Source organism: Corvus cornix, chromosome 13, assembly GCF_000738735.6.
Source record: "Corvus cornix cornix isolate S_Up_H32 chromosome 13, ASM73873v5, whole genome shotgun sequence".
Taxonomy (NCBI): domain Eukaryota; kingdom Metazoa; phylum Chordata; class Aves; order Passeriformes; family Corvidae; genus Corvus; species Corvus cornix.
Window position 1 is genome coordinate 5,654,918 of NC_046343.1, and position 14,115 is coordinate 5,669,032.

The 14,115-nt window shown below is 41.9% G+C and overlaps 1 protein-coding gene across 1 annotated transcript; it reads right to left on the reverse strand.

Annotated features, from left to right (window-relative positions):
- Positions 1-859: 859 nt before the first annotated feature.
- Positions 860-14,064, reverse strand: MRPL22 (mitochondrial ribosomal protein L22). Its single transcript, XM_010399713.4, has 7 exons — positions 14,002-14,064; positions 13,428-13,473; positions 12,067-12,202; positions 10,882-10,947; positions 10,494-10,571; positions 9,612-9,681; positions 860-8,503 (listed from the first exon to the last, which is right to left on the reverse strand). The coding sequence occupies exons 1-7, from the start codon at positions 14,027-14,029 to the stop codon at positions 8,292-8,294; spliced, it is 636 nt and encodes a 211-aa protein (XP_010398015.2). The 5' UTR covers positions 14,030-14,064; the 3' UTR covers positions 860-8,291.
- Between the last annotated feature and the right edge of the window lie 51 nt (positions 14,065-14,115).

Consider the following 14,115-nt stretch of genomic DNA (forward strand, 5'->3'; position numbering starts at 1 on the left):
ACACACCCTTAAGTGCTGAAAGTCTGCTGATCCCAAAGGTCTGGGCTGCTAAATAAAAGTCACAGGAACCAAGGAGGTTTTCTTTGAAGTCTTGCTTCTAGTTGCTTATAACTCGCAGTTCTCAAACCAAATGAGCTGCCTTTTAGCTCTCTGTAGACAAAGATTTGCACTCACCCTCAGATTTGCACTACACCCAAGGAGCGCCCAGAGCTCAGGCACTCTCTGCACCATGCAGGTTCCTGTAGGAGTTCATCCCTGGAAAGAACAGTGGGGTCTTCTGGTGAAAGGCACTAAGTCCCACTTTTTCCTACAGATCGCACATCTCAAGTTTGTTGGTTTTTTTTAAGAGCAAACTAAAAGGAACTGAACATTAGTGTGGCTTAGTTCTGTGGCAGATAGCTGATAGAAATTAACAGAGCTCTGACCCATATTCCTAATTCACACCTCTTGCCAAGCCAGGAATGGGGGCTGAAACACAACCAGGAAGAATATAGTTAATATGAGCCTTGGCTTCAACAAGGTCAAGTACTCATCTTTCACCTTCATTTTGATAACCCTCACGCCAAAACCAGAAGAGGAAAGAGGCATTTATTTCATTGTCCCGGAGTTCATTCACTCTGTTTTATAAGAGCCTGTAACTTTGTGTCTTCTGCCAGCTCATTTTCCCTGGTGCACTGGCAGAGAAGCATGCTGGGCAAACACAAAAATCCCAACAAAAACACTGACCGTGTTTGGATCTAACCTACTTTGGGAATCTCTGGGATGCAGAGGAAGTTGAACTGGCTACCCAGTTCCAGCCGTGTAAGAGCGCCCTGGCTTCTTTTTAAGCTTTTTTTATGTACAGATCAAACAAACAGACTTCCAAGCGCTTTCATTTAATTTTGATGCCAAACTTTGATGTCTTCACCATTTACAGTAATCATTTTTATGTGCATTTAATATTATTTTTTTTATTTCAAAACGCTATACATAAAAAGACCAACTTCATTTAAAATATGCAGCATTTTTGCTATTTGAAAACTCTGCATTTTTAATTTGTTTCTTATCAGCAGAGTACTTCTGGGGCAAGGAGAACATCAAGTTTTTAATGCCTTACAGTTGATTTAAATTAATATTTTATGTTTTTATTCAAAAGAGCTGGCTAATAGAAGGGTGGTGACATTTTTTTCACACTCTTTCTCTGGCATGTGTTATATGCAAAGTAATGGTTATTTCTTAAATGTTTGGTGTTTTATTCCATGATGAGTACCCAAAAGATGACATTTCCACACAGCTTAATGCACTTGGATCACTGCTCAAATGCCCAAGCTGGGGAGGAGAGGGACCACAGCCTCTCAAGATTTATAATATATCAAACCATTGTTTTAGAGGCAAACACCTACCTTTGTTGCTTGAAAGCCCCATCCCCTCAAAATAACAAAGCAGGGAAGTGTTTCCCTCCCTGATTCTGTGTCACTGCTGAGCTCTTTTCGAAAAACATAAAAAGCCAGAGAGGTAAGAGTGAAACTTTTAATCAAAAGGGCCCTGAATGATTTCTATTGCATTTAATAACTGCTTCATCACAGTCTCTAGATGAAAGTGCTGTATTGGATTCCATAGCTGACAGGAGTGGTGAGGCAGAGGACAGTCTTCAATTGGGAAGCTGCACCCCTCTCCTTTTAAAATCGATGGAGGAGGAGAGTATCTGAAGTCACCTTTTCACTGCTGAATGCCTCCCCTCCCTTTACCCCATGTAAGAGGCTGATAGAAATCTGGTACCAACAGGATGGAGCTCAGAGAGGAGTCACTGGGGATGCAAACTCTCAGACTATCCCTGCTACAGCTACCACAGTCACAGACAGGATCTAGAAATGTCTGGAAAATGGGGGAACTTAGAGGAGGACTGTAATCACTCAGCCAAGTCCCACACAGCACAGGTTACTGCAGCGTTAGCACATTTTTACAGAAAAGAAAAAACAAAACATTATTGCCATTACCCATGAGGGCAAAGTACAGGGGAGAAAGTTTTCCTCTGTAGGGCAGATGAAGGAGGAGGAGAGCAGTGAGAAGAAATCATTAGTAAAATAATTGGCTGCCTGTTTTGCGCAGTTGCCACAAAATGTTTATGCTGTCAGTGCCATGAGGGTGTTGACTTGCCAAAGTCACAGCTGTGCCAAGGAACTGTCAACCACAGGGGCTGCTGTTGCTTTTTACCTTGTGGGTATATGAAGCACCCCTGGGTCATCACCCCTATTGCCCTGCTTTCCCAGGAACCGTATCAGAAAGATTTATTATCAGCCTCCTTCTGAAACCTAGGATTTTGGCCCCCATGATTGCTATCAGGAACAAATACAACATCTGAAAATATCACTGAAAAAATGAAGATAGGATGCTGTGTGATAAAGGATCTGAATTAAGTTTGTGGAGGTTTTTTTTAAGTGAGTAATAACTTGGAAGCTTCTGTGTCAGAGAACAAAAGACCTGTTGTTTTTTCTCCGCTGCAGATAGAAAGAAATGTTAACATCTTATGTTCAGGCAAAATGATACTGAGTTTATTCCAGGACTGTGCTGGAGTGGGGCAGAAACGTCACTTCATTAAAGCAGTTCTGTTTGCTTTTCCACCTCATTTTCCAACTAACTTTAACAAAACACAACTCGAAGAAGGAAGGATACCTTTGTTCTGTATCAAAGCAGACAGATGTAAAAAAGGACTCCTAAGATACCCAAAAGTGGTTAACTGAGCACATGCAGTCATTGCAAAAATTCCATCAAGAAGCCTCACTTATCAGCAAGAAATCATATTAAAGCAGGGCATGGTCTGGGAAGGAAAGAGATGTACCACACAGTAATTTATTCATATACTACAGGTGTAAAGAAAGCTTCTAAGAGCACAATCCTGAAAGCAGCTGCAGCTCCCTGCAAGTCTCTGCTGCTCTGGGGGTGGTGAGCACACAGCACAAGGCAGGATTTACCTCTCATGGCTATCTCAGCCCAAAGCCAAACTGTTAAATGAATAAAATCCCTGCCTACTAGATCAGGACATGAGAAGATTGCCTGCATTGCTGAGAGATTATCAAGTGACTAAATCTAGCATGTGATAGATAAAACAAATACCCATTAAAAATACAAATCTCTCAATACTAGGAAGAGAAATGCATTCCCAGCACAGACTCTGAAAGCCTTCAAAAAGACAGGCATATCCAGCATCAGAACAGATGGAGAAGATGAACAGTAATTTCTTTCCAAGCATCCATCCCCACAAAAGCAGTGAGTGCAGGCCCCCTAAAGAGACAGATAATAAGAGCAAAAGAAAAATGAAGAATATCTTTGAAACACCTCAGACTTGATGAGAACAGCTGGGAAATTCTGCTTTGAAGTGTGACATGCTAGAGACAAATGCAGACATTTCTGGCTACTCAGCCAATACTTTGGTTGGCATTGCCTTGACCTCAGAAATTTTCACTGACTTTTGTAGGTAAGAGGTGTAACTGCACCAGACTTCTGATTCTTGCTCTTGACTCCACTCAGCCCAAAGTAAATCCAAGCTTCAAATAATTTTGCCCATTCCCTTTCCTGACTTTGGAATCCACCTTCCCCTCCTAAGGGCACCTCAGTTCTGGTTGTTTCACACTAAAATTTCTCTAGATACAACTTGATCTAGAAGATGAAAATTGTCTTCCCTCATTCACCTGTCAAGAGAGAGGGTAGCAGCACGAGGCTTATTATTAATTATTTAATCAGCCATTCGTGGGGGTTTCTGGGCTTGTGCCAGCTCTACCTTCTGAGTTTTCAGACACACACAGTGTGAGGGGAAGGACTCCTGTGCACTCTCCCAAGCTGTTCCATTACACCTGATTTATAGCATGACACCTCTTGTTCTAGCCCATAACCTTGAGCTTTTAAACTACACAGGGGAAAATTTACTAACTACTGAGTTCATCTTAATGCACTATGGGGAATCTTAAGTGGGGAAAAAAGAAGGCAAGGAATTGGGCATCCAGAGGAGCTGGTTTTGAACAACAATCATGTACTGGCCTAGTGCAGTGCATCTCACTCTGCTTTCATTTAAATGAAGTTTTAATTTACATGGCCAGCATACAGTAAGGACCCATGTTTGTATTGCTCTGAAGGTGATAATCAATAGGAGAGTTGAACACACATTTCCCAGCTTATTAGCTGCACACATGGATGGAGTTTCCCACAACAGCATGTACAAATGCATTTACTCCACTCTTGGCTGGCATCAGAGTTTGATTAATAACAGAAGCCAGAAGACTAGTTTGTAACTTTTCTATTAGGATAGAAAATTGTCACCCACATAAACAATTTCCTAGCAGTAAAGGAGTCCTCATTAGCGTAAACAGAAAAGCACTGACAGCTGGAACATGGGTGCCACAAGTCCTCTACCACACAAAGCTTGATGGCTGCACTGCTGTGCAATACACAAAAGCAGCACCCACAGATGCAGCAGTTACTCAGATGCTCTGCCCCACGTTTTGTCTTTGTTTTCAAGTGTATTACACAGACTTTCAGGTTAATTTCCTCAGCTAATACTCTGGAGGTGAATGCCTAATTTGCCCAAGGTAAAGTTAGGCTCTCCTTGGCTCGTTCCGCTCAATGGCAGCCTGCCCTCCGTCCTAATGTACAACTTCCTTGAAACAAGCAGAGAGTGTTGATGCTACAGAGTAAACACAAAACAAGCTCTGCATTCACTGACTATTCCCAAGATGCTCCTTACTTCAGTCTAACTACTCAAAAGTCAGTTCCTGAAACTTTCCCCTTATTTTTGCCATGTAAGGCTCCAGCAAACAGCAACTTCTGTGATTATTTCTGCCATTACAATCTCTTACTTTGGTCAATTTTTAATTATTTTAAATTACATGGCTGAAGTGCTGCTGGATAGATGTCATTCAGCAATAAAGGCTTGTTCTTTGAAGAGCCTGAACTAGGAGGCTTTGTAGCTCATATGCTGGGGAATGTCACACTGTTTCTGTGGTTCATTGAGGACATTAGGAGTAACCTTATTTCTATTCAAAGCAGAATTCTGTTTGCAAATTACTTTCCAGCATCCCAGCAGTGGATTTTCATAGGGACTGGCAGAAAGCAGTGATTCCTATTGTTCCTTCACTCCAGTGACTGAAGGATTTCCCAAGCGACAGTGCAGTGCAAAGGAGACAGGACTGTCACACTGCTCCTGCTTGTGCCAACACAGAATGACAGGACTTGCACTGCACCACCTTGGTTGAGCCAAGTTCACAGGTACAGCAACACAGCTGAAGCACTGGGCAGAACACATCTGGCAGTGCCCAGGTACCAGCTGAGCCCTAATGCAACCCACCTCACCACAGCAATTCCCAGCACAGACCTGGCCAGAACCAGCGGCACCCAACTGTCCAGACACTGACTCACGCTCTCATTTATCTTCCATGTTTTAGAAGAGGCTGCTGATCATTTTATAACTACAGTCATGAGCCTTTCTTGCTCTACCTTTGATGAACCACCTCATAATAACTGCCCAGGAGTCTCAAAAAGGAAAAAAAAAACCAAACCACACAGGTCCATAAAAATATCAGGCTGCCTGACAAAAGTACTTCTACTTTCTCATTGGATACTTCAAAACATTTATGAACAAGCCCAACAGCAGGTTTGCAAGTTTTTCCTCAGTTAAATCTCACATTGCTGAGCAGAGCTCACAGTTCTGCTCTCTTCAGATTTCCCTTCACATGTACTTGCTCCTTTTCCCATTTCTGTACCACCAGCACAAACACACATCAGTGGTGAGTTTACAGTGCCCCCACATGTTACTCATGAAATCAGCACCAAGTAGAGGCCTCACTGCCTCTCCCTCCTGGTGACAGTTCATTTAAAGACATTCTTTTACAATAAATTATCTTCTGCTAAAAGCTTGTTGCAGTTAGCATGGAATTTTGTGTCTGAATCTGTATCAAATACCTGAGGTGCCAATGTACTAATTAACAAGAAAGCACAGTAGAATCAAACCTCTAAAATTTATATATATACAATTATATATAGAACTTGCCAGTATAAAGTTGTATATCACTAGGTCTTACTGAATTGGAAAAGGTTCAGGCTCCCAACACGCTGATGCACCTACCACAGAAACCACTCCAGACATCCTTACCATCCTACCAGGGAAAGGCAGGGACCAAGCCAGTTCCTCACCTCACCCAATCCCCCATCACTCCTGTTACAGCTGTGGAGCTTCCTCAGCCACCTCTTTAAAGATCAGCTCTGGGTTATGCACGTTTAAGACAGCAGAAAAGGCTATTAAGGAACAGAAGAATACTAAAACCATGCCAAAAAGGAATTTTCCCACTTACGGTCTTGAGGAAGAAAACAAGCATGACAAGCAACAACCTTGCTTTTTAACTGAGAAATTCTTAAAGCCCAGGTCTGTTTGTTTAAAGGAGTTTCAGGGCCACCTGCTACATCATAAAGAAGCTGGAAAATACATCAGTCACATTCTCACTTCCCTCCCTGTCTGCAGATTCATAACCAGAGTAATGATATCTCTAAGGACACAGCCTTCTCTGGAGGTCCAGAAAAGACCTGAAGCAAAATCTACAGCATGCAGGAGAAATAGGTACTGGAATAAAATTCCTAGAAACCAGGTTTTAGATATTTAGATGTTTCTAAGCATAATATATGTGAGTGCTTATTAAACTTGGATTATTTTGCAATTCTTTAGTCTTCTCCCAGATCACTGATCCCCAAAAAGATTATGAGCAATTCAAGTTTGCTACAATTTGTAAGAGATTCACTCTGACAGAGAGGAGTTTAAGGGCAGCTGGCAGAGCCCAGCACAGCTGTTTATCACAGTACAACAGAAACAGTTCTTCAAACACACATCAGGGACTACAGAGATAGAGAGTTTTATCAGAACACACCTTTCAGGCAAGTTACTAAATCGTGGCTTTACAGCAAGAAATGTGTTTGAAAGTGCACTGCAGAAAACCAGACTGCAAATACACCCCCATTAATGGTACTGAGCTCTCATCATGCTTGTTGTGTAACTTCACCATCCCCTCATAATCTTTAACATCATAAGACCCTTTCTTTGGTAGCCAAAAAGAAATCACTCTGTACCAACATTTTTTAAGACAATAAAAATAATTTGTTTCCTTATAGGAACTGTCCCTTTGCCATCATCCAAGTACTGATCAAAGTAAACACGTAAGAAAAGCTACCATGAGTTGGCGTGGCAGAAAGACCCAAATGAGGTAAACAATCTATCTCCCACTCTAATGTTCCCAGAATGGAAAAGAAAGGTCTAAATATCAGACATTTGCATTGACAAGCAGTTGCCCATTCACTTTTTATGCTGATGTTCATCAACTCTGGCCATCTGGATTTGAAAATTTGACTGGGTGAAATGAGATTCCCCCTATCAACCTCAGTCTTTTTCTCTTCAAAGAAGTAATGATAAAAATGTTTTCAGAGAACAGAAAGCCTGATTTGTATATGCAACAAGCAATTCCATATTCAATCCATGGAGTGTTTTACTTTCCTCAATGCTAAAAAAGCAATTTGTTTCCAGACAATGCAGAATTAGTTCACTCTTCACCAAAACAAGCTTTTCTCCATAATTTGCCTGTTACCCACACTGAGTTTCCAGAGAGAACAGCCTGAACTCCATGCCCATATCAGATTATTAATGCCAAGGGCAAAATCCAAAACAGTTTGACCATGCTGGAAGTTTTCACTGCCACTTCCTCTCTGACAAACTAAACATTGCCACCTACTGACTCCCAAAGCCTGAACTTCCACGGATTTCTTTTATTTTCCACTCCCAGACACAATGTCCAAGATGCACAACAAAGGCTGTTACAGCCCCGATAAACCAAAAATTGATGTCTAAAATTCTGAAATATTATTACTTGTTTTTGCCCACTGTTACTTGTTTTTTTCCAAATGCTGTAAACTACTTTAAGACGTCAAATTTTAGTTTGAGGCTTGATCTTGCAACATGACTGTCAAGCACACAGTTTTACAATAAAAGACCCACCATACATAACAGAGACACCAAGCTTTATCACAGTACCATATTTTCTAGATTTGGCAGTCCAGGGTCGAGCTTGAATAATGTGGTCCAAGTACCTCAGAAAAAGTAACAGCTGCAGCTCCAAGATTTTTCCATACCCACGACTTCACAAATAAGAAAAAACCCTATGATTGTTCTCACATCATCCAGCTCCAGCAGCACCAAAGATATAACTAAACCATGATTTTAATCATTCTTTTACACAATTACATTGCCCAACCAGAGATACCTATACAGCCACAAGAGTGTGTCACAGTGTATGAACAAGAGTTCTGTTTCGCAGCTGCTGCACATATTCCTTTGCTTGGTCAAAGCCAGTCCTTGGTGGCTCTGGGGGAGGAGGAGGACCTTCCACCAGCTTCACAAAGTAGTGGCACCTGTTGATTTTCATGATGCCAAACATGCCCTTGCCGTGGCACCGCACCCGCTTCACGTAGCGGCCTCTGCCCGTCAGCGACTCCGCTGAAGTGAAAAGGAGAGGGGAGAGAAGATTATTCAGTCAAGAACAAACTGCCACAGCTGCAATAAAACACCTGTCTTGCCAGTGTATTTTTCATGGCTGCTTCTAGAAAGTTAATTCTACTCAGGATTCTCCCCTCCATCTTTCTTCTGTTACATTGAGCAGATCACTGCTACAGAGAAACCCGTGAGCTGCACTTAACGCTCTTCAGGAGCACCAAAAAGGTGAATTTAGAAAGCAAGCACACCAAGATAAATATGTGGGGAAGGACAAATCACACTGAGCATTTACTAGATTATACAGCTCTTCTGAAGGTCGTATTCATTTCACTGCCTTTCAGTAGTTTGTCTCATGAATTCCTGTGAAGTCTTACAGACTTCATTTTCCCTCCTTTCTCCCTTTATTGCATTTATCACAGGTATTTTCATTATCTGCACATCCAGTCCTGCACTAGCAGCTCAGTCTTCTTGTGGCAGAGGCCTGGAAGGCTCCAAAAAATTCTAATCAAATCTGCTTTACCGTCCAGGTGACTTCTAGCTTATGAGGTCAGTTTGGTAAAATTTATACCATATTAGACAAAATGAGTATGTTTTTCTCAGTCCTAAAAACACCTATGAGGAAACACTTCTATAATATTTTTCTAGATTAAAAAGTGCTTTAGTTACAAGCTTAGCCTGCAAATCATCTATAGCAAAGTCTTTTTATTAATAAGTTTACAGTCAATACCCATTTACTTTTATACTGTTTCTGATGGAAGTTTAACTTTGATCCTGCAAATCTAATTGTACCAGCCACAGACAAAGCTCCCAGCATCTCTGACTGGCAACATTAAAAACTAGAAACAGTTTGCTTCTCGTTGGTCTTTCATACTCATGGCAAGCATCTTCCTCTTCAGGACCTTATGTTTGATAGGGAGCAGAAATTCTGCTCTCCATCTTAAAAATGCTGCAAACATGTGCCTTTCACATTTTGGTAAAGTTTAGCAGAAACTGTCCTCTATTCACTTCTGGTGATTTGAAGCATCAAAACTTTATTAAATATAAAACATTTTCATAGGGTAGGATAGAGTAGGATGACATTTTTCTAATGTACTAAATTTTAAAAATGTACCTATATGTAAATTTGATTTGAATTCCACATTGTGCTTTCTTACAGCCATTTCCTGTGCTTCTAGTAGAACCTGTAACAAAAAGAAAAGAAATGGAAATACTGAGGAGGAATTTAAGCAATGGTATTTCTTATCTCTAGATAACATGGAAGCAATTGAAAGTTTAAGTAAGTGATAGAAAAAGTATTTCATAGAGATAAAAAGACAAACATCTTTTAGGTAAGATGTTCCTTGCATAGAATGAAAAAGCCTCAGGACAATTCTATTACATTTTTGGGGAGATGGTTTCCACCAGCATTAGTCAGCCTTCCATCCATGGACCTTTGTGTAATTAGACATCAGACTAGAAATAAATTCCAAGGTGGGCAAAATGAACTTGGTCCATTCAATATTTTCAGCTAATACAGGACACCTCTTTGCCATGACTGTCAGAAATCAATGCTTCAGCCAAGAAAATGAGTAATTTGAGAATCCAAACTACGGTATTCAAAGCTTTTGTGCCTTTAGAGAACTCAGCAGCCTGCTTAAGAATATCCTTCATCTCACACAGTTTAAGAACCAAAGCACACAGATGTAGCAGCCATTAGTGACCAGGATTCTGCACCATTTACCATGAACTTAACACCAAGCACTGCTAGACAGGACACCCACATGGAACTTCTCATCATGACAAATTAAAACAGCCAGCACAAGTGAGCCCAACATATTCATAAGCCACAACAGTACATGATTGCAATGAAAATATGTTGCTAGAATGTGCTCCCAACAGGCTTACTTGAAACATAAAACCCCACAGAAGTAGAAACACCTCCAAACTTCTGGTGACAGGTATTGATTTTAAAGTTTTCTGGAAACCAGGAGTGTTAAAAAATACTTCTACTTACCTCTTTGATCACCTTTGCTCCCTTTTTGTCACTGAATTCCAACTGAGCGAGAGCCTGATCAATGGACATTCCTTTTATCTGCAATCAAAGTGTTAAAATTAACTTCTGCAATTACAAATATTTCCTTTCTCTTATTCAGAAGACATTCCTTATATTATACTGCTATTATAAAAGCAAAAATACTGTAGTTTCCTTAACTACCATTTCTTCAGTGTAATATCTTACAGCTAAACCAAACCACAGCCATTCCCTGCCCAGATCCATGCTCATCCCCAGGACTCTGTTATAAAGACATTGATTAAACTGTGATTGAATGAGGCTGTTAAGACAAATACAGTAATTAAATTTTGCATTCTAACAAGCCCAGTACAAAGTACTCTTGGCTTACCAGTTTTGCCAGATACCACATCTTATCTTTGCTGTATTTTATTTCCCTCCGACAGTGATATATTTCCTAGGGGCAAAAAAATAAAAAGTGAAAGGATGAATAATTTTGCTGTGAAAACAGAATGGAGCATCCATGTCTGATCCACAATCTATGTTCTTACTAGGAATAAAAAGGCATGGCTCTGCCTACTATGAGAACAGCATATCAAGCATAGCTTTGACATTTGAAACTAAAAGCACTAAAAAAAGGTGCTGGCACACAGGAGATTTTAATACAATCTTATGACACTTCGTTTATAAGCAGAAGTCCCTGAAAAGGATAATCAGAAGGTTTTTCACCATCTTTTCCTCTCATCCTCTCCACCTTTAGAAGCAAAGACTGACATGCCCATTCAGCCTTAAAAATATTACCCTGCTGTCAACTCAACCTACTGGCAGAGCAAATAAACAATATTACCAGAATGAACTTAATTAGCTCTTCAGAAGTGAAGAGGGTTTCAAGTTTGATTGGCACAAAAAGCTGCCTCCACAGACCCATTTAACATTATTACTAACAGGGACCAACACCAGCTAGTAGAATCTAACATCAATACAAGTTTGAAAGAGATGGCACTCTATGAACAGGTAAAATACTGATTTAATAAACGAGTCTGTCAATAGCTGCATTTTCACACACACTGCATCAGTCAGCACAGTCCACAGCAGGGATTTTTATGTCCTAGGCCATAATGTTCACAGGAAAAATCACTAAATGCCCATGGCCCACAAAATACATGCCTTAAAAAACCCTTTCCTTTTGAGATGTAAATACTTTTACTTTGCTGAGCAGTGTGTCTAACAGAAGCCACAACACATTAATTCCCAATGAAGAAAAATTATAACAATGGAATTTCAAAATATCAGTTGTTTGACAGTACAAATTCTACCCCCTTGTAGTTCAGAGACTTCTACAGAGGATGGGCCCCTTACAGCTTGAACCACACAAGGCTCCAATATAATTTAGAGATGGAAAACATTCGAAGTGATATTAACGTCTACAATACAGCCAAACTGAATAAAATCCTGAATAATGAGCAAATAAGCTTTCAAACTAGTGCCTTGTGCAGTCACCCTGTGCAGACAGTGACAGTCTGTTCAGAAATTGCCAAACATTCACAGGTAAGGCCATTCACAGGTGGATCCTTACAGCTGGTCTGCGAGGCTCTCCAGGCAGCTGTGGGGGGTAAACAATCCTGTTCTTTTTCTCCCATTTCCCAATTTTCTGCAGAGATGTGCTTGTGTGGATGCATGACAGAGGAAAAAGGCTACCAGATGCCAGCCACCTGCAAGACAAGACCACAGCCTCAGCTGCTGAACACAAGAGTTCTTTGTCCCTGCCCAGCCTATCTGGAAAATTGTGAATTTGCTGTCTTGATAAAGAACTGACACATTTGCCTACTCACAAAATGAAATTGTTAAAGTCCTTTATAGTTTATGCTGAAAGGCCTTTTTAATTCAACAAAAAGCCTCAGGCTTCCTAAAGCAAGCTATGAACACTGGCACATCATGAGATTCTACATTAAGTGTCCTCAGATTGCCACACAAAGTCACAGCCATCTCTGTTCTGATGTTCTCATGGGGCTCAGGACTGACACAAACCATTTATAACTTTTCCAAGGTACTTTCCATACTTAACTTTTACCAACAACATCTTTAGCAGTCAAAACTTCTAGCTTTTCAAGGGGCTGAGTATCTCAGAGCATCAGAGGTCAATAAACATTGTGAAATTTGAAAGGAGAGGTGTTCTAAAGTACTTCCAAAACACAATCAACTCAATACAAAAACCAGACAGCTGATAGCAAAAATTAGTTTTCAGGCATTTTGCTCACCTCAGATTCTGAAAAACCAAGCTACATTTTGCCCCCTGCTGCCTGGATAAAGCAGCACTGGGCAGCCACTCCTGACTACAACAAACAGATGAGTTCAAGACCAAATACTGTGGGTTTTACTAAGCCTTGAACGTCTTTGTGTGTGTGGCCAACCCGTGCAAAGCATCTTAAAAATGACAGGCAAACAGAGCATGCTGATTTCAAAAGGGCATTGTACGCCATTGTTCACATCCTAAAAGCAGAGATTAGCATAACACACATATTTCAATGTCATGGAATACTTTTTTCAGATATTTGCAGGGATACAGCTGGCAGTACCAGTGCACCTACAGCACAACTATGTGATTCCTCCAGAAAGAGGGGAAACTTCAGCAACTAAGAAAAGCAGTGACTGGGGACAGCACAGGTACCACATCACTGTGACCCGAACCATAAAGTCAGAGAAAATATGGATGTCCAACAGAAAGAAGTGAGGAGAGAGACGCTTCCATCATGGCACAAGCTCTAAATACACAGAAGGACACCACAGGGACAGAGGGTTACCTGTTCCCAGCTCCAGGGCTGGGTGAGAAGGCCAAACCAGGCAACACCAGGCACCCAGCCCCAGGTACCCCTGAGCAGGGCAGTGCCTGTCCCACTGCCCAGGGCAGCGAGGGATGGGTGACAAAGCCAGACTCACCTCTCTGGTCGTGCCCAGCTGAGGAGACCCCGCGCCCAGGCAGCTCCTGAAGAGAAGGAACAGTGAGCGAGGCATGAACAGAACCATAAAATCACTGAATGGTTTGGGCCGGAAGGGACCTTGAAGAACATCTAGTCCCACGCCCTGCCATGGACAGGGACACCTTCCTCTATCCCAGGTTGCTCCAAGCCCCATCCAGCCTGGCCTTGGACACTTCCAGGGATGGGGCAGCCACAGATGCTCTGGGCACCCTATGCCAGGGCCTCACCTCCGTCACAGGGAACAATTTTTTCGTAATATCTAATCCAAACCTACTCTCTGTCAGTTTGAAGCCATCCCCCCTTGTCCTGTCACTCCAGACCCTTGTAAATAGTCTCCTCCCGTCTTTCCTGTAGGCTCCCTTCAGGCATTGGAAGGCTACAACTTGGTCGTTGAAGCTTCTCTTCTCCAGGCTGAACAATCCCAATTCTCCCAGCCTTTCCTCATAAGTGAGCTGCTCCCTCCCTCCGATCAATTCGGTGGCCTCCTCTCAAGCGAGACCCCCCAAACCAGAGCCGCGTCCCCTCAGCCTCACCCGCGCCCAGCGCCCAGCGCGCCGCCATCTTCCCGGCCTCGCTTTGCGGCAGAGCCCCGGGCGGGAGCACGGACCGGGGCGCGGTTTGCGACAGTTTGCGGCGGCGTGCGCGGC